Raw genomic sequence first — 27,370 nt, forward strand, 5'->3', positions numbered from 1 at the left:
CTGTGAACAATTATATGCCAACAAATTAGAAAATGCAGATGAGATGGACAAATTCCTAGAAACATACAAATTACCTAATCTAATGTGAAAAGAAATGGAAAATCACAACAGACCTATAACAAACAGACATTAAATCAGTAATCACAAACCTTCCAACAAAGAAAAGTCCAGGACTGGATGGTGTCACCGCTGAATTCTAACAAGCATTTAAAGAAGATTTAACACCAGTCCTACTCAAACTCTTCCAAACAACAGAGCAGGAGGGATTACTTCCTAACTCTTTCTTTGAGGCCAGTATTACCCTGATACCAAAGCCAGATAAAGACAGCACAAGAGAATAAATCCTCAACAAATTCTGGAAACCAAATCCAACAGTATATTAAAAAGATTATAGATCATGACCAAGTGGGATTTATTCCAGGAATGCAAAGCTGATTCAACACAAGAAAATCACTGTAATATACCACATTAACAGAATGAAGGAAAAAAACCACATGATCCTCTCAACTGATACAGAAAAGGCATCTGACAAAATCCAACATCCTCAATATTTCTCAACATGATAATGGGTGTTTATGAAAAGCCTACAGGAAATATCATACTCAATGGTAAAAGCTTTCCCCCTAAGATTAGGAACAAGACAAGGATGCCCGCTTTTACCGCGGTTAATCAAGGTTTCACTCTAAGTTCTAGCCAGAGCAGTCTGGCAGGAGAAAGAAATAAAAGGCATCCGAATTGGAAACAAAAGAAGTAAAATTATCCCTATTCACAGGTGACTTGATCCTATACAGAGAAAATTCCAAAGAATCCACAAGAAAGCTACTAGAACTAATAGATTAATTCAGCAAAATTGCAGGACAAAAGATAAACTTACAGAAGTCATTTGTGTTTCTATAACCAGTAATGAATAATCTGAAAAGGAAATCAAGAAACAACTCCATTTACAATAGCATCTAAAAGAATAAAATACCTAGAAATAAATTTAACCAAGGAGATGAGAGACTTGTACATGGAAAACTGCAAAAACACTGCTGAAAGAAACTGAAGACAACCTAAATAAATGGACATCCCCTGATGATGGACTGGAAGAATTCATATTGTAAGATGTCAAGATGTCAATACCATTACCTAGAGCAATCTACAAATTCAGTGCAATGCCTATCAAAATCCCAGGAGCCTGTTTTGTAGAAATGAGAAAGCTGATGCTTAAATTCATATGAAATTACAAGGGATCCTAAATAGTCAAAACAATCTTGAAAAAGAAGAACAACTTTTGGAGGATTCTATTTCCTAATTTCAAAACTTACTACAGAGCTACAGTAATTAAATCAGTATGGTACTGGCATAAGGAAAAATACATAGACCAATGAAATAGAATTTAGAGTCCAGAGGTAAAGCCACACATCTATGGCCAGTTGATTTTTTTTTTAACTCAGTTTTATTGAGAAATAGTCACATACCATACAGTCATCCATGGTGTACAATCAACTGTTCACAGTACCATCTTACAGTTGTGCATTCATCAACCCAATCTATTTTTGAACATTTTTCTTACACCAGAATCAAAATCAGAATAAAAAATTAAAAATTAAAAAAAAAACCCACCCAGATAACACCCCCCCCCATCCCACCCTATTTTTCATTTAGGTTTTGTCCCCATTTTTCTACTCATCCATCCATACACTGGATAAAGGGAGTGCCATCCACAGGGTTTTCACAACCACACTGTCACCCCTTGTAAGCTACATTGTTATACAATCATCTTCAAGAGTCAAGGCTACTGGGTTGGAGTCTGATAGTTTCAGGTATTTACTTCTAGCTATTCCAATATATTAAAACCTAAAAAATGCTTTCCATATAGTGTGTAAGAATGTCCACCAGAGTGACCTTTCGACTCCATCTGAAATCTCTCAGCCACTGAAGCTCCATTTTGTTTCATTTTGCATCCCCCTTTTGGTCAAGAAGATGTTCTCAATCCCACAATGCCAGGTCCAGATTCATCCCCAGGAGTCATATCCTGCATTGCCAGGGAGATTTACCCCCCTGGGAGTCAGGTCCCATGTAGGGGGGAGGGTGGTGAGGTCACCCACCAAGGTGGCTTAGTTAGAAAGAGAGAGAGGCCACATCTGAGCAACAAAGAGGCACTCAGGGGGAGACTCTTAGGCACAATTATAAGCAGGTTTAGCCTCTCCTTGCAGTACCAAGCTTCATAGGGGCCAGCCCCAAGACAGAGGGCTCAGCACATCAAGCCGTCAGTCCCCAGCATTTGTAAGAACATCAGCAACAAGCCAGGTGAGGAAGTCCAACACCTCTGCATCCTCCCCCAGCTCTTCAGGGGCAGCCCTGAATATATATTTTTATTCTCCACCCAAATTACTTTAGGATGTGTTGCTGTTTCATTCTAATCTATACAGACCTACCATAGCTCACTTAATATTCAAAGTTCCATGTAATTGTAGTGTTTGAACAAACTGACTGTAGAAGTTATACTGTTTAGAAAATATAGATCCTACACCAAATAAGCATCTCTTCCCTTGGTCTCATAGAAGTTGAAGCTTGAACACAGTCAGTTTCAACCTTTACCCTTTGGCCTGATTTGCTCTAGTCTTAACCAGATCTGCTTTATTCATATCTTTAATTGAAGTCTGGGCTCTGTTTAAGCTTTTTTTTTTTTTTTTTTTTAACAGTTGCGGTATGCGTAAATACTGATATTCCTATCTGCTGAGCTCCAGATCTGAGTTTCAGGTGTAACACAGATACCCAATGTTCTAGAGACCAATCAGATTATACATTAAGGGATCAACATCTCAGAATTTGGCCAGTTGATTTTTGATAAGGGTCCAAAGTCCATTCAATGGAGAAAGAACAGTCTCTTCAACTAATGATGCTGGGACAACTGGAAATCCACAGGCAAAAGAATATGAATGAGGACCCTGAACTTTCACCATATTAAAAAATTAATCCAAATGGATCAAAGACTTAAATATAAGAGCTAATACTTTAAAACTCTTACAGGAACCATAGGGAAATATCTTCAGGGTATACATAGGCAATGGATTTTTAGATTTTACACCAAAAGCATAAGCAGCAAAAGAAAAAATAGATAAAAGGTACTTCATCAGACTGAAAAACTTTTTTGCATCAAGACCATTATCAAGAAAATGAAAAGTCAATCTACAGGATGAAAGAAAATATTTGGAAACCATATAGATGATAAATTAGCATCCAGAATATACAAAGAACATGTACACCTCAACAAAGAAACAAACTCAATTAAAAAATGGGCCCAACAGAGGTGACAGTAGCTCGTTATTGGGATTTTAAGTAACAGTGCCCAATTATAGGTGAACATGGTTGACAGGGGTTGTTTACAGTCATGTATGTCACCAGAAGGAAAGCTGGAGGTTAAAATATGGGATTGTATAACACAGTGAATCTTGTGGTGGATGATATTTATGATTAACACTACAAGTATAAATACGTTCTTTCATGAACTAATACAAATGTACGACAACTGTACAGTCAATAATAGAGTGGTATATGGGGAAAAAAGTATCTATTGCAAACTACGGACTATAGTTAACAGAAACATCTTAATAGTCTTTCATCAACAGTAACAAATGTACCACACCAATACCAGGGGTCAATAATAGGGGGCGATAAGGGTTATGGGGTGTTTGGGGCTTTCTTTTTTTATGTTTATTTTTATTTTTGAAGTAATGAAAATGTTCTAAAATTGATTGTGACAATGACTGCACAGCTAGGTAATGATGCTGTGAGACACTGATTGTATACTTTGGATGGATTATACAGTGTGTGAATATATCTCAAGAAAATTTGCAGTTTTAAAAAAATGGGCCAAGAATTTGAATAGGTATTTCTCCAAAGAAGATATTCAAATGGCTAATAAGTATATGAAAAGATGCACACCATTAGCCATTAGAGAAATGCAAATTAAAACTGTAAGATACTACTTCCTACCCTCTTGTACATTGTTGGTCAGAATGTAAAATGGTGCAGCCACTGTGGAAGACAGCTTGGCGTTTCCTCAGAAAGATAAACAGGATTACCATATGACCTGGCAATTCCACTCCCAGGGATATACCCAAAAGAACTGAAGCAGGGACTTGAACAGATATTTGCACAACTATATTCACAGTGGCAATATACACAACAGCTAAAAGATCAAAGCAACCCAGGTGTCCATCAACCAATGAATGGCTATAAAAAACATGGTATATACAAACAATGGAAAACTGTTCAGCTGTAAAAAGAAGTGAAGTGATTGAGGGTCCATCCTACAACATGGATGACGTTTTCAAGACATCCTGTTGTGTGAATAAGCCAGACACAAAAGAATAATACAGTATGATTTCTCTTAATAAGCCAGACACAAAAGAATAATACAGTATGATTTCTCTTATACGAAATATGAATTTCAGAGAGCTATAAAGCAGAATAGTGGTTACCCAAGGTGGGAGAAGAGGTGTTGGGGAGTTACTGCTAAGTGAGTATGAGTTTTGGTTTAGGATGATGAGAATAGTATAGAAATAGACAGTAGTGAAAGTTACATAGTATTGTCAATGTACTTAATGTCAAAGAATTGTCCACTTAATAAAGTGATTTTTATGGTACATGAATATTACCACAATTAAAAATAAATATTAACAACAAAACAAAACAAAACATATAGTGTTAATTAGGCCAGAAGGTATGAAAACAGTTTATTTCCAAGTGATTTATAACAGAAAAGCTCCCATTAAGGACCTCCAAATTACCTGGCTTAACTCCACCTCCACCAGTGTGGACACTGCACCTGCTGACCTGCCATACCCATGGGCTCACCAGTTGGGGCAAAGCCCTGGCAACATTTTAGAGTAGTCAGAGCTCACGTATTTCAACATCTTATATCCACCAGTGTCACTGTTAAGAACCAGAACAAAAACAAAAATGGTCTCTAGCAATGACCCAAGTCCTTGCACCAAATACCACAAATCGGATCCTCAGACTAATTCAGAGCCTGCTGGGTATCAGTTAGACGCTGAAGAAGCCAGCTACCTGGCTGCCCAGCCCCAGCAGAAGGGAAGTCGGCAGTGAGTGGGCAGGCGATGCTGGAGGTAGACACAGGCAAGCAGATGAGAGACCAGACAGAACTGGGCCGCTTAGTACAGGAGTCCCCAAGAGCTCAGGGACATCTGGGGTACACTGTTACTCTCCTGCTTTCTTGGACAAATTGCTGCCCAAACTGACTAAACTTTAGCATGTAACGTAGTAAGCTTCACTTATATGGGAATTCTCCATATGTGAAATGCCTCTCCCCCAACTATTCTGGACACCGGAAGTATCACTGAAGTAATTACAAGGCTGGAGAAGCATTCAATGGGAAGCTGTGCTTCCTGACTTTCCATGCTGGGCAAGGAAGTCTCATATTGAAAGACTGAAGACCATACTTAGCATTTCCCCAGAGCAAGAGGCTCCTAACCATCTCACATCCCAGCAGATACGCCACACTCCAGGGCCTTGGAGTGTCCACTAGGACTTGTCAGCAGCATGTCCTGGCAGTCTCTGGGGACACAGAAGAGCCCTGAGCTGGGCCCAGGACCCTTGGGGCCAGCCCACCCCACCTCCAACTGGAGAGGAGCCGGGTTGCCCTGGGCTGAGGTCACGTTCTACAACCCAGAGCTCCTTTTAGCGTGACTGGCTGGTGGGTAAAGGAGATATTAAAGATGACAATGATGATGACGCGTCGCTACCATTTATGGAACACTTACTATGTGGACGTGTGAGCCCAGGATGGTGGCACTTGGGAGGCATGCAAAATGAAACTGTGGGCTTCTTGTGGAGACGGTGCTCATGTGCCCCAAACCTTCACTAGCTCCCTCTCCACCAAGCCCTCTACCAGCCTGGGGCTAGCAGAAACCTGCCAGTTAGTGCTTGACAGTGGATGGCTAGCTGGAACCTCTCGGCAGCTGTCCAGGGAGCCAGTGTTCCCAACATGCTGGGTGGGGACAAGATAAAAAGACCCCTTCACAGAAGACCACCTGGTTAGCTGGAGTAGCACCCCTGGAGCTCAGGAGGGGACTGCCAATATGCCCCCTCCCCTGGGGCCACTGCCCTTGGCGGCCACGGTCCAGCACTGGTGAGACGGGCTGGGAAGTCCTGAACGTGGCCCGTTTTCCCTTGTCCTCCCTGATGGGAGGCAGGACAGGGGATGGTCCCTCTATCCGAGAGCATCACTGACTGAACCATTTCTTTATTTTTACACTTGAACACGGGCCTGTCTGATGCCTTAGGAATTTAAGACACTTTAAAACTAGCTAAAGCAGTTAAGACCAAGGAAGGGCCAGAGAGTGGGTCTGGTGTCCCACCTGTCTGCTCCCTCCCACCCGGCCCGGCTTGCTCCTCCCAAATCAGGACCAAGTCACAAAGAGACCTGGCACCAGCCTAGCCCAAAGGCCCCGAACGCCACCGCGCTCCCCCGGGGACTCACGAGCGCTGACGCGAGGAGGCCAAGCTGGAAGGCCCCACACCAGCCACCTTGGCTTGCCACCTAGCTTTCTAGGGTCTCAGTTTCTCTCATCCGTAAAGTGGCAGCAAAGGCCCCTGATCCAGAGTTTTGATGACGCATAAATGAGGTCATGTATAAAGAGCACATAGCTCAGAGCCTGTCACACAGTGTCCAAAAAATACTAATAATTTTTTAAATGGAGGCCCGAGCAGAGCATGAGAAAGAGGAAGTACACAGTAAAAACAAAAAGAGAGTGAGGTTTAGAAAGAAAGAACACAAAAGCAAGATACATTGGTGGTTCTTAATCAGAAGCAAACTCAAAAGGCAAAGGGCAGATGGGATTTGAACTCTAAACTTAAAAGCACTAAGCCTTCCAGGAACTATGACGACAACGATAACAATCGTTCACTTTCCATAATGCTGAAATCAAAGACCCCCAAACAGCCCCCTCACTGCGCTGGGACCCACGGCAACAGTGGGCCCCTACGGTTCTTCAGGAGGACCATTTGCTTCCTGAACATTCTTTCTGACTTGATTCCGTTTCGAGGCCTTTATCCTAGAGAGATAAACGAGCACATGAGTTAAGCCGCAGGCAGGATGCTCAGGTGCCTGGATGGCAGGAGAGGACTGGGGAAGCCGCCTGGTTATCGTGTGCCCCTCTAAAAATGATACAGGTCTCCTGGCCTAAGACGGTCTAGATCCAGCACTGAGTGAAGAAAGGACGTAAAAACAGCATGTATAACATGATTCGACTTCAAAAGCATATATTTATGTAAATATTACACACCAAATATTAACAGTGGTTTTCCCTTGGTAGAGAGATTTCGGTTGTTTTTTTATATATAAATACTACATAAACTTTTTATTTATGGTTCGTTTGTAGTTTTTCTAAGGTGGGCAGCTCCTTTAATTGATTCCTTACTCAAAATGCTCATTATAATTATGCTAATTTTATGTATATTCCTCCTCAATCCAGAAAAGTGGTTCTGACTCTAATTTGGTTTTGCCTACAGGGAAAAAGTGGCCCAAGGGGCGACCTAAGGGCTGGGCCAGTCAGCGGGCCTTCTGGTCTCCACAGTGGCCTCTTCTGAGTTTGGTGGCATGATTCCATTCCCTAGGCCAGATCACCTCTCGGTGTTCCAGGAAAACTGAGGCCCAGACCTGGAAAGTGGGAATGCAGTGCCACCCCGAGGAAGTGCTGGCCTCAGAGACCCTGCCCGGACAGCTAGGAGGTCACCTGACTGAGGAGGACTGGCCACAATCCCCGTTTGAGACACACGATAAACAGAAGCCTGAGGCTGTGGGCCTGGTGAGGCCCGGGGAGCGTGGGGGCCTGTCCACCGAGCCTCATCCCCAGGCAGAAGGGAGCCAAGAGCTCCAGGTGTGTCCTACCAATGGCAGAGACGATGAAGGAAGTAAAGACAGAAGGGGAGATTAGGGGCAAAGGGTGGAAAAACAGATACAGCTGCAACCACCACCAGCGAATGAACACGTCATCTGCACCTGCTGGACAGAAAAACTCAGTAACCAAGAGGCTGGCTAATTTTAGAAACATGATGAATGTGAAGAACCATCACTTGGGCAATCAAAATGGAGGCCTGAAAAAAATCTTTACCTCTGTCTTCATGTAGCTGACACAAAACAGCCAGCCTTTGGAGTGATTTTAGTCAGTTACCTCACCTGGGAAACAGCTTGAGACCCTGAGGGACAGTGAAGTCACAAGCCACTCACTGCACAACCACTGCCACCCAGCACACAAATGCCTCCCAGGGGGATGAGCTTGGCCTCCAGCCAGGCCTTGCCCAAGTGTCCCCATTCCCTGGGGTGGAGGACGGGAGCACACTCCCCACAGAGGATCCACATGCTTCGGAGTTGAGGAATATACCTGAAGATATACCACATATACCTGAATATATACGAAAGGGCTACACCCACAGAAATTCTCCCTTTGAACAGTGAGAGGAGTGTCTTATCTGTGTCATTTCAATCTCTTGTATTCCAGGGCATTCTCTCAATTATTTTGCACATCAGCCCACAATGAGCTCAGTCGGTGCTCGTGTGGCACGCTTACAGCGGTCACCTGGTGGGGTCAGTGAAAAGAAAAAGCACAGTCAACTGATTAGCAATTACTCCTGGGGTACGGCCTCACAGTTGCAATTCTTGAGATGCTGATAGAGACAACCTTTTAAAGTACACTTTTAAAAGCAAGCAGGTGGAAGTTTTATTATAGGACAGATGACAAAACCAATGAAGATGCAAACGGTCCTGGGGCCAGAGCAAAACTCCCCCACAGAGCCATCACTGTAGCTTGGCACATTATAGACAGCCCGTGCTGAGGACAACGTGCCTGCAGCACTGGTGGCTCTGGTGACAAGGACATGGCTATCAATCAGTGAAGGTGCCTGGGAAGAGTGGGGTAAAAGTGCTCCAGGAAATATGAGTGGGGAAAAAAGTCTAATTTTCATTTTAAAAGGCATTCTATGAAATAATATGTGTAAGTGTAACTAAATCCATGACACTGTAAATGGACAGCTGACCCTGAGAGTCATCGATGCCAGCTGGGACAAAAGGACTATTTAGGATCTTCTGTTTGGGAAATGGGAAATGGCATTAGGGTTGGCGTTGCCATTCGTTCAGCCAGAGAGCATCTTCTAGGGCTGGAAAGGGCTTTAGAGAGCACTGAGTTCCAAGGCTCAGGCAACAGTCACTTAGCCTCAAGTGTCACTAAGCACCTACTGGGCCCGGAAAGGATGGTGGGCAAGGCAAGCAGTGGCACGCTCGAGTGCTCACAGATGAGCAGCTGGCTTCAAGGAGTGACACGGCCTGTCCCAGCTGCGAGGAGGGGACAGGGCCAAAGCCAGTCCTCAGTGGTCCTGACTCCTGCCCAGTGCTCCTTCTGCATTACTCTGCTTCAGCCCTCTTTCCTCACATTCTCCAAAATGTTTTTCAAAATAAACTTGAGCGGGATCCCATACTCCCAGTAAAGGGCTTCAGGCAGCAAAATGCCATCATATGTATTTTTTATCTGGATTTCATTTTACTCAGAGCAGAAGGGGTACAACTGAAGTGGTGCTGCCCTGCCCCCCACCCCTTTTTTAACTGGCTGGGGGCCCAGCTCAGGGAGGCAGATGCAATGGTGTCTCCCTGGTGGGGCACAGTGTGCACCTCACTGAACTCAAAGGCAACTCAGGGCTTTAGAGGGAATTTCGGCCACATGAGGTTTCTGCTCCACAAGTGACTTCAGAACCTACCCCCTGGAACGTTCACTTGACAATTCAACTCTATTCAAGGTGCTTTTCCCAGCACCCCAGGGGACAGAGCACACAGATCAGGGCCCTGGGGTGCTGACCCGCAGCAGGAAGAGGAGCCAGCTAAAGTGCAGGCACAGTGTAGGGTTCCACTCAACACACACACTCTCAGCACCTACTGCGAGTCAGGCACCTTCCCAAGCACTGCAAAGAGGAAAACAATTTTTTGTCTTAATGGAGCTTACGTTCTGGTGGGGAGGGAGGTCTGAAAAGCAGAAATAAGCACCAAGCATGCTCCATGGTGGTAAGCGCCACGGGGGAACATAAAGCCAAGCAAGCGACAGGGAGTGCTGGGCGCTGCGATTTCAAGCAGGGAAGGTTTTGCCGAGAAGGGAGCCTTCGGCAAGGGTCTGAAGGAGGTGAGGAAGGGAGCCTTGTGCACACCTGCAGGGAGGAGTTCAGGCAACCAGAACAGTAAGTGTAAGGCCTGGAGCTTCCGGGAGCCCCAGTGGATGGAGCAGAGTGAGCGGAGAGTGGGGGAGCTGGGAAGGAGGGATCCCAGGGAGGCGGGAGGCAGGAGAATGGGAGGAGGGGAGGGTGGGAGGAGCCCAGGTCAGGGAGGATAGGGGTGAGGGCAGATGGGAGGGGGACTGAGGGAAGTCCACTGTTACTCTGGGTGAGATGGGAGGCACCTCAATTCACCAGAATCCCATGATTCTCCCTTTTCAGTGCCATGCAGGGTACACCCACATGGATCCCCAAAAGCCCCGACACCAAAGAAACGGAGAACCCTAGAGTACTTGGCCATCACCCTTCTGTAGATACAGTTTCTTTCTGGCCAGTTTGGGGCCATAGAGAATTGGGTCCCAGTGGGGCCCAGACTTTCTCCAGGCAAAGCAAGTAACACACACACACACAAGTAACCTGAGCTGGGCAGGTGATCTAGCTGGAGGCCGAGCAGCCCGGAGCAGAGACCAGAGCAGAAATGGGTTCTTCTAGTCAGAGCTGGAGAGAAGCTGTTTCCTTCAACAGAACAGTCACTATCAAGGTTTCTTTCTATTTTTTAAGTGACTACCTGTTGGAAAAGACTCTTTAATTCAGCAAATATTTCGTTCTTCTATGAGAATAACACTTCATAGTTCATTCATGTCGTGGTCCCTGAGAATCCCAACCACACTTGAGAAAAATTTACAAAAGAGAAGGGACAAAACCCATTAGGGGCCAGGTGAGAACACGTGACAGCAGGTACGCCAGGTCAGAGAAGGGGAGTGCTGTGGGCTGGGACAGGACCTCCGCTGTCATTCCTAACCCAAATGCCCACAGCCACTGGGCCAGGACATGGCCACGGCCGTCCTAGATGGAGCCGCTGGCTCCCTAACGGAAGGTAAATACCTGATGGCCAAAAATCCAGACTGGAATAAAACACCTTTTCTTGAGTAATGATCAACAAAATGGAATGGTGGGCCACGGAGAACCCAAATTTCCCTCATCCTCGCTCCCTCCAACCCTGTTGTTTCAGGAGGGCTAGGGTTGGAGTCCCACTCTGCCCGGATTTGGCAACCTCGAGCCAGTTACTTAGTAACTCTGCCTGCTGGGCTGTGGAATGGTGCCTGTGCTAGCTCACTCAGGGAGCTGCTGCCACTACAGCAGGAAACAGAAACAACAGGCGAGAAGGCTGACCAGCAGGTACAAAGCATGTGCAAAGGGTTCTACACCTGCAAAAGAAACCTCATTCCCTTCTGTTTCCCCAACGTGTGAGGCTACTGTTCTCAGTGTTAATTTGAACTACAACAACTCCTTTTGCAGTCTTCCTGAAGCAATGATGGGTTACAATTATCTTCAAATCCTAGCCCAGGCATCCTCTTCCACCTTCCCTGAAGGAAAAACCCAAACACTGGAACCAGAGCTGAATTCAGACTGATCAACGTTTACTGCACACGTGACGTATCACGCACAGTCACAGGTTTTCCTGAATTCTCTGGAAACTTCCTTGCAGTAGGGATCTACAGTGCTGGGTCTCCCAGGGGACAGATCAGGCAGGGGCTTACAGTGCCCAGAAATCAGGAGCACCAGAAAGGGGAGAAATGTGTTCTGAAAAAAAACTTTGATATTACCAGATGAGCATCGCAAACACCGTCACGGAACAAATCAGAATGCCATGGGACTCCTTTACCCTGAACTGTGTGTTCCGTGTTGTTTTCACTTTGGTAATGTGCGTGGACCCCACACAGGTCTCCCTCTGCTCTGGGTACTGCTCTTCACCTCCCACAGACTCGGTGAGTGAGGTCACACAGCTTCCAGGAGGCAGACAGGCACATCCAGCTTGGTCTGCTGACTCCACGTCTGTGTGGTACTGGTCCCCAGCACCGCCCCAGCACGCTGCCTCGATGGCTCACAGAGGAGAGCTCCAGTCAACCAATGCCTCCTGTAGTGGGAGGGGTCCAGCTCCAGGCCAGCTGTCTTCTGGCAGCTCCCTCTCTTCACTGCAGGCAGCCACCACCACCTCCCCAAGAGACTAGGTCTGAGCTGGGAGAATCCTGACTATGCAGTGAGGAGATGGAAATCCTTTGCAGGGCCTGGCACTGAGCACACTTCTCTGTGCACTCGATGTCCAAGTCCCTGTGGGGCACACAAAGCCTCATACCCCCACTGCCAGCTGGCTCTTCTTGTTCCTCCCCACTTGGGGTGGCATCCCCTGCACAGCTCTGCTGTGTGGTCCCTTATCACCAGCACCAGACTGCCTTCCTCCATAAATGTCACAGACGTCAATACAAAGGCCCTTACTTCCCAGCCACACTCTATACTCTTTCCATAAAAATGTGGTCATGCACTTTGAATAGCGTTTCTGAAAGTGGAGATAGATTTTCACAGGATCTGCCTCTCCTTTCCCTCTTAGATAATGGAATGGGGTTAAGGGTTGATGTTTGTGGCTACGGAACAAAGCAGAGTCCTGGACCTAAGGGACTCAAAGCTATGGCCTCTAATTCATCAGCACATGAGTTCCACAGTCCCATTTCCCTAGCTCTGCAACTGTGCTGTGCAGCCCCGTGTTCCTAGAGCTTTAAAGAACATACACTCAACCAGCAGGTTAAAGCTGGGCAAGCTTATACTGTGAAGATCAGAAACAGGGTGTGCAAGCTCACAGACTTGCATCAGTTATTGCCAACATGATCTGCTGGGGCAACTTGGCCTTTGGGACACATTTCATTACTCTCTCTCAAATTTTGCTCCCTGAAGTGACAGTCTACCTCATACATTCCATATCTCTGCTCTTAAGAGTGATTCTATGGCCCGCTGTTTTCAAATCCTTTTAAGAGCTGTACATGTAAAGGTCTTCCCTGGTTCTAGAGGCTCAGACTGTAGAAAAACATTCAAACTCCTTCAGCTCCTCAGGGCTGGGAGAAAGACTTTCAAAGACCCCAGGGCATCTGTTGTTAAAAACCAGTAAATAAGAATTTTATGACTGTTGTTAATGATATGCATGCTTAAGTATTTGAGAGGGAAATATACTAATGTTTCCAACTAACTCTGACATGCATAAACAACTGTTGGATGGGTACATATGGGATAAAGTACAATAAAATGTTAGTTGTACATTCCAGGTGGTGGGTTTATGGGCATTCAACTTCTCTGTACGTTTGAAATTTTCCACAATGAAATATTGGGGGAAGAAAGTAGTCTTCTGAGATGGGAAGTGACACAGAATAACCTTTCCAGAGAAGGGCAGAGAGCAAGGCACAGGTGGCATGCCTCTCCCCACCTAACCCTGAGGTCAGTCCCAAGGGAAGAAACAAAGTACAAAGGAGGGAGGTCACACTTTCCTGGGCACTCCCCTACCCAGCAGCAGGCTCCAAGTTGGCCCAGTGGCCCCAGAATACATACATAACTGGTATTAATGTCATGGAACATTCCCTGCCCCAGACCCTCCATCCTCCTCACCGTGGGACAGTGAGCCTGAGAATTATCCAGGGAGCTGAATAAATACAGGTTCCCAGGCTAGTCCCCATAATGACTGAATCAGAACCTCTTGGGTGGGCTCCTGGAATATGCCCTCTTAACAAGGGTCCCAGGTGATGCTGATGCAGACAAAACCCCAGGCTCACACTCGGAGGAAATTGCAGCCAATCACTCCAGCTCCCTGGACACCTGTTGTGAGGTCCCCGGGAACGCTGAGAGGAGAACCACACGCACACCATAAACAGGTCAAGCTCCCAAACCCAACCTGGCATGACGTTGTGGGTTCAGCTACACCAAGGTCCAGGATGGCCTCAGGCGGGGTGAAGGCCGAAAGAACAATAAACCTGATTTACGGACGCTGGCGAGCGGGGGAGGCAGAGCCGGGCGACGGGGCTGATCCGGGATTGCCAAGGTCACCCACGCAGCTCCGCTGGGGCCTCTGATCATTGGGACCCTCCTCCTGACCCCTCTCCTTGAGGAAACCGTCACCCCCCTTTGCCCTCGCTATCTCCAGTTGAAAACCGGAGGTGGCATTTTCCCTCCTATCAGGGAAATGTGGGGAGGGGCGAGAAGCAGGACCCAGAAGGAAGGGGCCCGACGCTCCGGGCTGACGAGCCGGGCAAGCAGGAGCCCCCGCGCTGGGGCCCTGGCCGAGGCTGTCCGCGCAACCCCGCGGGATAACGGGCTGACAGCGCGCTCCGCGTCCACGCGCGAGGTGCTTCGCCAACCCCAGAGGCAGGGACATTAAAGCTCCACTGACGTCCTGGGAAGGTGGCAACGGTCCCCGTCAAGCCCGCTGCCCCAGAGGTCCCTTTACCTCGAGATACCAGGCCGCCCGAGGCCAGACGAAAGCGGGGACAGGCCAAGGCGCTGGCGCTCGGCGTATAAGACCCCTCAGCCCCGGGGGGCTTTGCGCGCCCCGCCCCGCCCCAAAGGCCTCTGGGAGATGTAGTCCGTCCCTGCGCCCGCAGCTCGCCCTGCGCAGCTCGGGGACTACAAGTCCCGGCATGCATGGCGCCGGCCGCGCGCGGGGGCGCCAGGAGGCTCCGCATCCGAGGTCATCCCTTGCGAGGGGTGCGAGCGCCCACCCGTGTTCCGGGGGGGGCTCCTGTGAGAAGACATCTCTGAATGTGTCTCCGGCTGCACCCAGGCGACTCACCGTCCCCGCGGCACCCGTGGCGGCCACAGCAGCAGGAACGGCTCCCTCAGCGGCTCGCTATCGCGCTTCTGTCAAAAGGAGGCGGGTAGGCTCTGGAGAGGCGCCGAGGCCTGTGGCGTCATGGCGAGGGGCGCGGTCATGAGGTCAGCTCCTGGGCGGGGCTTGGAGGCGGCACGTGACGCGCCCCGGTGACGTCACGGGAGCGGCTGGCCTTGGGCCTGGAGGACGCTGACCGCGTGGGCGGCTCCAGGGCCTGCTTTGTCCAGTGATGAATAGCTGGAAATAGGGGAAAGGCTTCGTAGTTCTGCCTCTTCTCCCCAGCCGGCTCCAAGGGCGTCGACGTAGCCTAGAGCCTGGAAGGTGCACCTTCTCTTCTCCCGGGGTGCATTTGTTCATTTATTTGAAGAATATTTATTGAGATTTTAGGTGCGAACATAAAAGATACAATCACTGCCCCTGCCCTCAAAGAGCTTCCACCTTGACAGATAATATACGAGTAAATCACAACATGCCAAGTGCTGTGAAGGAAAGGAGCGGGATTCGCTAACAGACAATAACGGGGTGGTGCTTTAGAAAGGGCGTTTAGAAAGGGCCTCTCGGGAGGTGATGGTGAGGCGGAGGCATGAAATAGGAAAGACGCGAGCCAAGAGCCAGGGGAAGGGCCGGGGCAAAAGCCTGGAGGTGAGAAGAAACAGAAAGATTAGTGTGGTCAGAGCAGGGTGACGCCTTTGGAGGGGGCAGAGTTCAAATCCTTTGAGAGGAGTTTGGATTATTCTAAAAAGTGGAATGCCCTTGTACGGTTTTATGCACTGGAATTATATATTTGATTGACATTTAAAAGATCATCCTGACTCCTGTATGGAGAATGGTTGACACCAAGTCTAGAGGCATTTAGGGAGCTGGGAGACCATACGGACCTGCACACATACAATTTAAAATTTTCTTGTAGCCACATTAAAAAAGTAGAAAGAAACATGCAAAGTTGATATTTATAATACTTGATTTAAATATTATCAATTCAATATTTGATTGATATGAATATTATCAATAAGATATTTTCACATTCTTCTAAATCCATTGTGCATTTTATACATACAGCACATTTCAGTTTGTACCAGCCACATTTCAAGTGCTCAGTAGCCCCATATGGCTCATGGCTACCTTATTGGACAGAGTAGATCTACTCATTCAATCCAGCAAGGTGGTGTTCTAGGCCTGAAAATACACAAAATGGAATAAAACTTAGTCCCTGTTCTCAAAGAGCTCACAGCCCAACTAGGGAGACCAGTATAATAGTTATGTTTAATTCTTCAAAGCAAAGTACTTTGAGGGTTCAGGGAAGGGAGTATCAAGACAAGGAAGGCTTCAGAGAGGAGATGGACACTTGGATTGGAAAGTGAAGGATGCTTAGGCATTTCCCAGGTGAGAGAAGGGGGAGGGACACTCCACACAGTGAGAATTGCTTATGCAAGGTCCCAGAGGAGTGAAGTGCAGAGTGTTTGTGGAGAGATGCAGGCAATTCAATATGACTGGATCATAGGATGTGAGATGGGAGGGGTAGAGGATGGGGAAAGGTGAGGGTCTTATAGACCACTCTAAAGAATTTAGAATTTGTTCTGTTGGGTAGGTAATAGGGAATGTTGAGATTTTTAAGCAGAATGGTATGATCAGATTTGTGCTTTGGACAGATCGTTCTGGCAGGGTGGAGTGGGTGGAAATTGGAGGCAGAAAGACCCATCAGGAAGGGAATGGGCTCTAGGATGGATCCAGGAGGAAAGGCCCTTGGATATTGAGAGGACATTCAGAGAGAAAGGAGTGCGAAGGTGGTCAAAAGTGTCCCCACAGTAGAGGACAAGTGGAACAGGACACACGAGCATTACCAACTCAGAGGCTGGGGAACATTTAGTGACTCTCCAGGGTCCACCAAATAGCAGTGAGTTTGAGAGCTGGGAAGAGCCTAAAATTTAGTCTGATAGAACAGGGTTTGGATCTTAGACCACAACACTGTGTGACCTTGGTTAAAATATTTAAATTTTCTAACTACGAAATGAGGATAAATATAATCGCAACTTCATCGGGCCATTGTGAGGACGGAATGACCTCGTGCATTTAAGTCACTTCACACGGTGCCCAACGCATAGGTGGCACTCAATACAGATGGTAGCTCTGGGCCTCAGATCCCTCATCTGTAAAAAGGGAATTATCATCTCCCACTTGCTGTTGACAGGAATCCAGAAGTAAATTAGATGATTGAAGTATAGGTCCCCTTGAAACTAAAGGCAAACTCTCTTGGTTTCCAGGCTGCTATGGCAAATGCCACAGAATGGATGGGCTTAACCAACACTAATTTATTGTCTCTGGGTTTCGGAGGCTGGAAGGCTTGCTTCTTCCTGTGGTTGTAAGCCTACTGGCTGACCAGAATCCTTGGTTCTTTGGCTTTCCCATCACATGGTAGTGTCCTCCTTTCTCTTCTGGGTTCTGTTGACTTCCAGCTTCTTGCTCCTCCCACGTGGCTTTCTCTTCATAAAACCTCTCGTAATAGGATTGTGACCCAACCTCACTCAGTTGAGCCACACATTAACCAAAAATAACAACTTCAAAAGGTCCAATTTACAATGGGCTCATACCCAGAGGAATGGATTAAGATTAAGAATGTGTTTTCTTTTTTCTGGGGTACCTAATTCAACATCCCACAGAAACATTCCTCAAATGAGTAAACATCGAGTTACCATATGACCCAGCAATTCCACTTCTAACTGCATACCCAAGAAAAATGAAAACCTGTATCCACACAAAGCTTGTATACAAATGTTCATAGCAGCATTGTTCATGATAGCCTAAAAGTGGAAACAACCCAAATGTCCATCAACTAATAAATGGATAAACCAAAGTGGTATATCTGTACAGTAGAATATTATTTGGCCAGAAAGAGGAGTTAATTACTAGTAGATTCTACAACATAGATGGACCTTGAAAACAACTTGCTGAATGAAAGAAGCCAGACACCGAGGCCAGGTATTGTATGATTCTGCATATATGAAATGTCCAGAATAGCCAAATCCACAGAGACAGAAAGCAGATTAGAGATTGCCCAAGTCGGGGGGGGGGGGCAGAAAATTGGAGGTGACTGCCAGTGGGTACAGGGTTTCTTTTTGGAGTGACAAAAGTGTTCTAAATGGATTGTGGTGATGGTTGCACAACTCTGAATAAACTAAAAACCATTGAATTGTACACTTGACACAGGTTTTCATTTCTCTTGGATATATAATTAGGAGTGGAATTGCTGGGTCATATGGTAACTGTGAAATTAATCATAATCATTAAAGCTGGCACACACACACAAAAGCTGTATCCGAAGAATTTAGACACATCATGCAGAAACACAAGGAAAAGCAAGCATCTCTGTACAGGGACAGGGCGACGTTTTATTGGTGATATTTGCTAGGACTCCTCGCTGGGCGCAGCTGAAACCAGGAGCCCACGACTGTCTCAGGAGCTCTCATTTGCAGCCTCGCCGTGTAACTGCTCGTCTCATCTCTTCTCCGGGAGGACTTTCCACGGAGTGCCTCCCCCACGCGGTCCCGCGCCACGTGGCTCCTTCCGCCACCCGCAGCCTCCTCCCCAGCACCTGAGGCTGGCCTCGGTGCCTCACACCTGTCCTGCAAAGCCAGCCACCCAGCGCCGGAGAGGCAGGAGCCCTAGGCCCGACACGGCCTCGGTGACACAGGAAGGCACAGGATGGACACCTGCCGGCCTTCAGCACGCCCACCCACGGCTTTCTGGGCTCGCCAGCGCCCTTGCTGGGCTGTGCGCCTGCCGGGTGGTGCGGGAACAGCCCCAGGTGGGAAAAGGGCGCGCTTCCCAACGCTTCGCGGCCAGCGCCGTCTGCTGGCGGGGCGGTGGAAAGGCCGTGGCGCATTCCCTCCTTGCCGCTCCTGCCGTCTGGGAGCGCGGGGTCCCTGTGCTGGGAGAAACGACGATCCCGCTTAGTTTAGCCCTTCTAGGCCAGAGTCGGAATTCACCCCGGTTCTTACCTTGACTCCGTGAAAGAAGCGCCCATAGCTTACCTAGTTAGCCCGATGAATTGTCACAAACCTCACGCAGAGGTGAAAACAGAATATAACCGCTTCTCCGTGTTTCCCCCCAGTCACTGACACCCCAAAGGAAGATACTAGCCTGGCCCCGGACCTGTTTTTGTACCCCCTGTGACTGGCGCCATATAGTGTGTAATTTTTATAATTGCAAAAAACCCAGCTGTCTAAAGGGCATTTGGAATATGGTTCTGCCCTGCAGAGCGGACTCAGCCGTGAGGCGATGCCCCCCTCCTCCCACCCCCTGCTTCCTCTCCCCGCCCTCATCCAGCTAATAATGCATCACTGGCTTGAAAGCTTCAAACAAAATCACGCAACCATCTTAGGAGCCGCGACTAACACCGCTGAGCATTTACGTCGTGCCAGGTGCTGGGCTCGGCAGTTAGCATGCTTCATCTCCCTTTGTTTCCACAAGGAGCCTGTGGGTTTACCTCTCGGGCCCTAAACCTAAACAGGGTTTAAGTAACATGCTCACAGTTGCACAGTAAGCGCCTGGGGGACTCCGGCTGAGGGTCCAGGGCTTGAGATTCCACCGCAACGGTGCCGCTCCCCACCCAGTCTGCACCCCAGGTTCCTGTGAGTCAGCAGACACTGCCGCGAGAGAAGCAGCTGTTTCTCCCAGGCGGGTTCTTTGCACTCAGTGCGAGGCAGTAAGACAGCTCGCTGCAGTTGGGCCAGCGGCCCCTGTGCAGTCCGTGTTCCTGGGTCATTAATTTGAATTGTTGCAGATCTTGGACTGTGGTGGTTTGAAGCTTTCTGTACCCCAGAAAAAAGCTTATTCTTAAATTTAATCCGTTCCTGTGGGTGTAAACCCATTGTAAGTAGGGCCTTTGGATGAGGCTCCTTCAGTTAAGGTGTGACCCACCTCATTCAGGATGGGTCTTAATCCTCTTACTGGAGTCCTTTATAAATGGAATGAACGCAGAGAGAGAGAGAGAGAGAAGCTGAAATCACTGGAACCTGGAAAAGAAGTGAGAGACCAGCCTTGCCATGTGACAGAGGAGCCAAGAATCGCCAGCACTGGTCTTTTGGAAGAAAGGATCGCCTTGACAGTGCCCTGGTTTGGATATTTTTCCCTCCTCAAAACTGTAAGCAAATAAATTCCCATGTTTGGGCCAACCCATTTCATGGTATTTGCGTAGCAGCCTAGGAAACTAAAACACAGACCTTCCGTTGTTTCGGTTTTTTGTTTTGTTTTATTTTATTTTGTTTTAAGTATAGCATAATTCAGAAGAGTGCTCGTATCAGAAGTGTACAGCTTGACAAATTTTCACAAACTGAACACACCACTATAACCAGCCCCTAGAAATTCCCTTCCATTCTCCTTTCCAAGCATGAGTTCACCTAAGGGTACCACTCTGAGCACTTACGTTGTGCTTGACTTCCTGACTTCAAACAACTAAGATTAGTTTTCCCTGTTTTGTACTTTTTATAGAAACAGATCTCTGTGTTACAATTCTTTCATATATGTCTTCTTTTGCACCATTTTATGCCTGTGAAATTCATCCATATTGTCGTATATAGTTGTTGATCGTTTATTCTCATTGCTTTATACTAGTCCAATATGTGAATATATCACAGTTTGTCTGTTTACTCCTCATGGGAATCTGGGTAATTTCCAGTTTGGGGCTTTTATGCATAGTGCTGTCACAAACATTCTTGTGCATGAAACGAGTGCATTTCTGTTGGTACCCATCTAGGAGTAGAATGACTGGGCTGTAGGGTGTGTATGTTTCACTTGATAGACCTTGAAACATACTTTCCCAAAATGGTTCTCAATAATTTATGCTTCCACTAGAGCATATGCTGAAAAAAATATTGGAAGGATATTGGGTAGTCCAGAGTTGTTACTGGGGGACTCAAGAATCAGGCTTGGAGGTTCTATAACCTTCACCCTAACACTGAGCTCTGGAACTCTGGTGTCTTCTGACCCCTTAACCCCCACCTTCATCTTTCTGCCATCAGAGAAATGACTCTGGTATCTGTATTTTTGTGCCAGTAGCTCCCCATTCAGAGCCCTATATGGGAGTCTCTGAGTTACCCAACTGGGGTGACCTGCCCATACTTCAGGGGAGGCTGGAGGAATTAATGACTGGAACTTTCCACTTCTATAATGTGCCTCCCACCAAGACCCCTAAAGTGGAGACTTCTCCAAACACAGAGATGGTCTCAGATGCGGGACATCCTCAAAAGATGACAAAGAGCCACATACCATTTTCCCATCCTGGCTCCAAATTGCCAATAGTTGCTTAAAATTCTGTCAGTCATATTTCTTTGGAAGACTTGTATGATCAAAGAGTGCCTTGATCTTCTCCTTCTCACCCATGCTCACCTCTCCAGCCTTGTTTCCTACACTAAACTTGCAATTCCCCCTTATCTTCTCTTGCCCACTTGGGTAACTCTTGCTTGTGGTGCAGTAATAATGCAGGTCCACAGTCCTTTATTTGCAACTCCCAAACCCAAAAAGCTTTCTAAGTTTGCAGTGAAAGTACCCTCCAGCCAAAGACCACCAGGAATCCACCTGTGGTTGAACAAAGTTGGGTTTGCTGACTTGTTGGAACAAGGGAGACTGTACACCTTGGGGAACCATAAGTGTCTCAGGAAGAGGGTATTAGGAAAGACTTATTCCAGGATTTGGGCTCATGCTGGGTTTTCTGGTTTGCTGATGCTGCCGTTATACAAAGTACCAGAAATGGATTGGCTTTTATAAAGGTGGTTTATTTGGTTGCAAAATTACAGTCTTAAGCCCATAAAAATATCCAAAGTAAGGCATCAACAACAGGGTACCTTCACTGAAGGAAGGCCATTGGCATCCAGAAAACCTCTGTCAGCTGGGAAGGCACGTGGCTGGCGTCCGCTTGCTCCCAGGTTGCATTTCAAACTGGCGTTCTCCAAAATGTTGCTCTTGGGGTGTTTTGTCCTCTCTTAGCTACAGCTCCTCTTCAGAATGTCACTCTCAGTTGCTCTGAGGATCTGTGAACTCCTTTATGCAATTCTAGTGATCCAATTAACGCTCACCCTGAATGGGTGGGGTAACACCTCCGTGGAAATTGTCCAGTCAAATGTTTCACTCACAGTTGATTGACTCACATCTCCATGGAAACACTTAATCAAAGGATTCCAATCTAATCAACACTAATACGTCTGCCCCCACAAGATTGCATCAAAGGACATGGCTTTTCTAGTGGACATAATATAGACAAACTGGTACACTAAGTGATTTTGAGAAGGATTCAGGGGGCTTTGTTCTGGGCTGGATGCTGTCAGGAAGTGAGAGTAATTATGATTGGATATTTTAATCTAATCTAGAAGCGGGGGGTGGGGAATGAAGCAAAGCTGAAGCTTTAATTGGTAAAGAAGCAGCAGTCACTCATCTTAGCCCGGCTAGGGGGATATTTGGTCATTTTTGTCTGAGTTCAGACATGATTGCAGACTTGTCTTGTTTTTGTTTTGACCCATCACAGTGGTAGCACAGCTGTCTGATGTTGGTGTGCTCTGAAATTATTGCTGTTCAACAGGAGCACACCGAGCCAGCTCCAAGCAGCACCAAGGCGGATTGTGTCAGGCCCATTCCTGGCTGCCAGGGGCTGCTTTCGTCTTCCTTGGTGCCCCCTTTTAGCCAAGGGTTGATGAAGTCAGTGCTCGGAACATTCATCTCTGATACCCAGACCTTTGCCTTTGCCAACAAGTTCCTGATGAGGAGGCTTCAGAGTACCTGCTCTGCCTGGACGAGGGTTAGTCTCCCCTGCTCTTTTCTGGTGCAGGTGAGTTACTGCAGGCTGAGTGGCTGGATCTCCTGACATTACGGTGGCGACACCGGAGAATTTAAACTTTGGACAGAATACATCAGCCACCTGCAACACAGACAATTATCAGAAACAAAAATGGTTATTAGTTCTGGCAACAGAGCCTGAAAACAGGGGCCGATTATCAATCCCAGGCCATGTCCACGCTCCTAAGTCCAGCTGGTCTTTTTTTTTCTAGTAGAGATCCAGGCAGTTGTTTTTTGAAAGCCTACTCACAGACTGTTCTACTTGACCTGTAGTATTTGTATAATATTTACACAGGTGCAGCAGGAAGTGTTTGCTTGAGCATAAATTCCCCTTTGGTTAGCTAAGAAGAAATTGAGGGCTCCATGACTATCCATGACAACCAGCTAATGAATTTACATTTAAACTGGCTACTCAGGCTTCCAGAGCACAAGTTGTGTCATTTGTGACATCTGCTGGGGTCAGAGACAAGTTTGATGCCAGCTTTTCCAGACCTATCGTCCCTGCTGTGGAAACCATCCTTGACACAGGGTTCGTGGCGAGGGAATCAGTTATCCCTCCGGGGAGTTCTCCAGGTAGCCTGTGCCTGCCTCGTTTTGGGGTTTCTGAGTATTCTTTTCAGCAAAACATGATCAACTGGAGGGGAGGTCATTTGACTCATTTGAAGATCTCTAACAATTTTCCAGAATGCCCAGGATAAGTAAGTGTGTGGAAGGAGCATTTAGCCTGATGTTCTCTTAAGGACCATTCAACATCCACTAAGAGGGCTATGGCCCAAAAGACAGACAATGACAAGTGTAATTGTTAACAAGTGTTGGTGAGGATGTGGCGAAATAGGAACCCTCATGCCCTGTCGGTGGGAATGTAAATGGTGCAGCCGCTGTGGAAGGCAGTCTGGGGGTTCCACATAAGGTTAATTGTAGAGTGACGGTATGACCAACGATTCTGTTCCCAGGTATGTGCCCAAGAGAAATGAAAATGCGTCCACACAAAAACATGTACATGAATATTCAGAGCAGCATTATTTATAATAGCCAAAAAGTGGAGACAGCCTAAATATCTACCAACATTTAGATAAATGGATAAATGAAATGTGGTATATCCATAAAATGGAATTTTATTTAGCAATAAAAGGCAATGACGTACTGGTAGATGCTGCAACATTAATGAACCTTGAAAACATCTTGCTGAGTGAAAGAAGCCAGACATAAAAGGCCACATATCCTCTGATTCCACTGATATGAAATATCCAGAATAGGCAAATCCTTAGAGGCAGGAAATAGATTAGGTCTGGCTGTAGAAATGGAGGTGACTGCTGGAGGGTATGGGATTTCCTTTTGGGGTGATGAAAATGTTCTAAAGTTGATTGTAGTGATAGTTGTGGATTCTATGAATATACTAGAAACCACTGAATTGTACATTAAGTGGGTGAATTTTATGGTACATGAATATCTCAATAAAGCTATTTAAACAGAAAAAAGTAGTACCGCAGTGGGGCCCAGGCCATATTGGGAGTAAAAGTATCGTTTAGCACAACAAGAGTGAGCCTTTTGTTTTGTTTTGTTTTGTTTTTGTCTCTTCAGGTGATGTGCTTGAGTGGACTTCAGTTTGTTTCTGGAGAGAACAAATTAGCTGCTGTAGCAAAGAGACTCCCAATGTTAGTTCCTGTGGTTCCCAAAGAACTATTTTCTCGCAGTTCTAGAGGCCAGGCATCCGCAGTCAAGGTTTCGGCAGGGCCACACTGCCCCGGAAGGTTCTAGGGGAGGACCCTTCCTTGCCTCTTTTGGCTTCTTGTGGCCCCAGGTGCTCCTTGGCTTCCTTGGCTTATGGCCACATCCCTCAGTCTCTGCCTCTGTCTTCACACGGCATCCCCTCTACTCTGTGTGTCTCTTATAAGGACACCTGCCGTTGGATTTAGGACCCACCTGGGTAAGCCAGGATGAGCTCTTCTTAAGATCCTTAACTTCATTACTTCTGCAAAGACCCTTTTCCAAGGTCCTATACACAGGTTCCAGGATGTGGACATATCTTCTGGGGGAGCTCTATTCAACCCACTACACCTTTCCAGCTCTTTGGGGTAAAATCTGGGCAAGGTTTGCCCTTAGCAGACTGAATCCCTGAGCAGGGCTTCAGTTGTGTGTTCTGAGTAAGCACGTGTGTGCCAGGAATGTGGAATAGCCATGTTAGGGTGGACCAGGAGTCGGGGCCCCAGGCCAGGAGTGGGGGTCCTAGGCTAAGTTGAGGGCCTTCCCTATGCATTTCCCTTAGGAGAATGGGATGAGCGGACTGCCATGCTCTTGTCTGAGAATTGACAGAAGCAGGGCCTGACTACGCCAGGGACCCAGCTGGCCTCTCTGTCCTTGGCACCTGGCTTGGATCTGTGTCCGTAAGACTTAGAGCGAGGCTGAGGCCCTGCTCAAACGGCCTGGGGTCTGGGTGAGCCCCTGCACAAGGGAAAAGCAGAGCACAGTTTGTGAGGGCATTGTCACTCAGGCTTCCGAGGAGGCAGGACCACTTGTACTCTTCTCACCTCCTGGCTCTCCCCAGCCAGAAACTGGAAAGCCTGTGGGGCATTTGCCAGGGTCCAGAAACCAACTTAGCTCTTCAGATTCTTTTCTCTACATCCTCTTTTCTCAAAACCTGGGCTTTTCCATACTCGAAGAAACAAGTTTTTTCCTGATACTAGGGACTTCTAGGGAGCAAGTGGCCTCTCCTTTGCTTTCCCTACATGCCTCTTAGAAAGGTTCATCAGTCTTACATAACTGAAGAGCTTGAATCGAAGAGCCAACCATTCATCTATTCAAACTCTTGTGAATTATTAATTGAGCACCTACTCTGGGCAAGGATCACCTGAGAGCACCTGCCCCACTTCAGGCTCTCGGAAGCACACACACTTGCCCATGTTCCTTGGTGTCCTAGCAACCAGCAGAGACTCCAACCTGACCTCCGGCTAGAACAGATGCCATTTTCTCCCCAACCACTGTGACTCACTGCTTGCTTGGGCCTCTAAGACCTGTCCTTGTAGCTTTCTGGGACCACGGAAAACCAACTCTTGCCCAGAGCCCCAACCCAGCCCCCACCACACACACACCTGCAGAATGAGCTTCTCGCTCACTTTCACCGAGCTGGTCAACATCGCCATCCCACAGGGCGGGGTGGTGAACTTCCAAGCCCTGCACCTCCTGCTCCATGGTATCCTGGAGCACATCCACATGGGTGAGCTGAAGAAGATCCTCACAGGGAATGAGGACTTCCTCCAGACCTCACAGGGCATGTTCATGCCCAGGGAGGGGGATGCCCAGCCCATCCCGAGCCCCATGAAGAAGCTCAGCAATGTCTTTGACCATGTGGTGAACCGCATCGAGAAGATAGAGTGTCAGCTGGCCGTGCTCCAGGAGCTGCCCTCCACTGCCCAGCTGCTGGAGGGCAGCCACGGGGCCAGCTGGCCAGCCCAGGAACTGTGGCAGCTCATCAAGCTCCGGAAGATGGTGGAGGGCAATGAAGAAGCCACGGCAAAGGTGAGTGACCTGGCCTCCAGAAACTTCCTGCCCCGCTCCCTCTCCTCCCCAGATATCCTGCCCCTACTCCCTGTGCCTTCTCTTGACAGTCCCTCCTCTAATCCCAGAGCAGGAAGAATGGGGCCTTGGAGTCAGACAGAACCAAAGCTCCAAGCTTGCATCCTTCGTCAATTATTAATCAAGGTTACCTCGCTGGTGGGAATGTAAAATGGTGCAGCCACTGTGCAGAATAGTCGGGAGGTTCCTGAAAAAGTTGAACAGAGTTGCCATATGACCCAGAAGCACCACCGCTAGCTGTGTAACCCCAAAGAATTGAAAGCTGGGACTCAGACATTTCCTCATACACCAATATTCATGGCAGCAGTGTCTTCGATAGCCAAAAGGTGGAAACACCCAAGTGTCCAACACATGAATGGAGAATCAAAATATGGTCTAGCCCATGCAGTAGAGTATTATTCAGCCATAAAAGGGAATGGAATTCTGATAGATGCTACCACACGGATGACCCTGAAAAACATTATGCTTAGTGAAATAAGTCAGACCCAAAAGGACAAATATTGTGTGATTCCATTTATATGAAATACACAAAATAGGAAAATCCATAGAGAAAGAAAGCAGATTGATGGTTGTCAGGGACTGGGGGGTAGGGAGGGAGATATGGGGGTTTCTTGCTTAATAGGTACAGGGTCTCTGTTTGGGGTAATGGTGATGGTTGCACAACATTGTGAATGTAATTAAGGAAAAAAAAAAAACAAAACATTAATGTAGAACCTACCATGGAAGGGGCACCAGGTTAGTCACTGGGGGTGTGGGGTGAACAGGAGCTAGTAGCTTAGCAGGGGAGACAGAGAAAAGCAAGTGAATAAAAATCTGTGAGAACTAGCCATGGGACGAGGGAGAAAAGGACATCATCCCCATTTTATAGGTGAGGAAAGTAATGCTCAGCAGCGCTCATTAATTTGCAGAGGGTCCAGAAACAGTGACGGGCGGAGCAGGGCGTTGGACCGAGGTGGCCGGCTGCCAGGCACGGACGAGGTCCTCAATAAATATGGCCCAAGGAGGAATAAGAGTTGACTTCCTTAAATTTCCACCATCAGATTTTTCTTAATTTTCAATTCT

General features: G+C 47.3%; 2 protein-coding genes across 2 annotated transcripts in view; one reads left to right on the forward strand and one right to left on the reverse strand.

The window, feature by feature from the left end:
* Window positions 1-14,726, reverse strand: part of CDIP1 (cell death inducing p53 target 1) — a 38,437-nt gene extending 23,711 nt beyond the window's left edge. The window contains 1 exon segment of the mRNA XM_037814575.1: window positions 14,531-14,726. The gene's annotated coding sequence lies outside the window, so the exon portion shown is untranslated.
* Window positions 14,677-27,370, forward strand: part of C21H16orf96 (chromosome 21 C16orf96 homolog) — a 70,632-nt gene continuing 57,938 nt past the window's right edge. The window contains exons 1-3 of the mRNA XM_037813801.1: window positions 14,677-15,015; window positions 22,482-22,727; window positions 24,317-26,251. Coding sequence (XP_037669729.1) covers window positions 25,832-26,251 — 420 coding nt within the window. The 5' untranslated portion in view covers window positions 14,677-15,015; window positions 22,482-22,727; window positions 24,317-25,831. The remainder of the gene's footprint in view (window positions 15,016-22,481; window positions 22,728-24,316; window positions 26,252-27,370) is intronic.

Source organism: Choloepus didactylus, chromosome 21 (assembly GCF_015220235.1).
Source record: "Choloepus didactylus isolate mChoDid1 chromosome 21, mChoDid1.pri, whole genome shotgun sequence".
Lineage (NCBI taxonomy): Eukaryota > Metazoa > Chordata > Mammalia > Pilosa > Megalonychidae > Choloepus > Choloepus didactylus.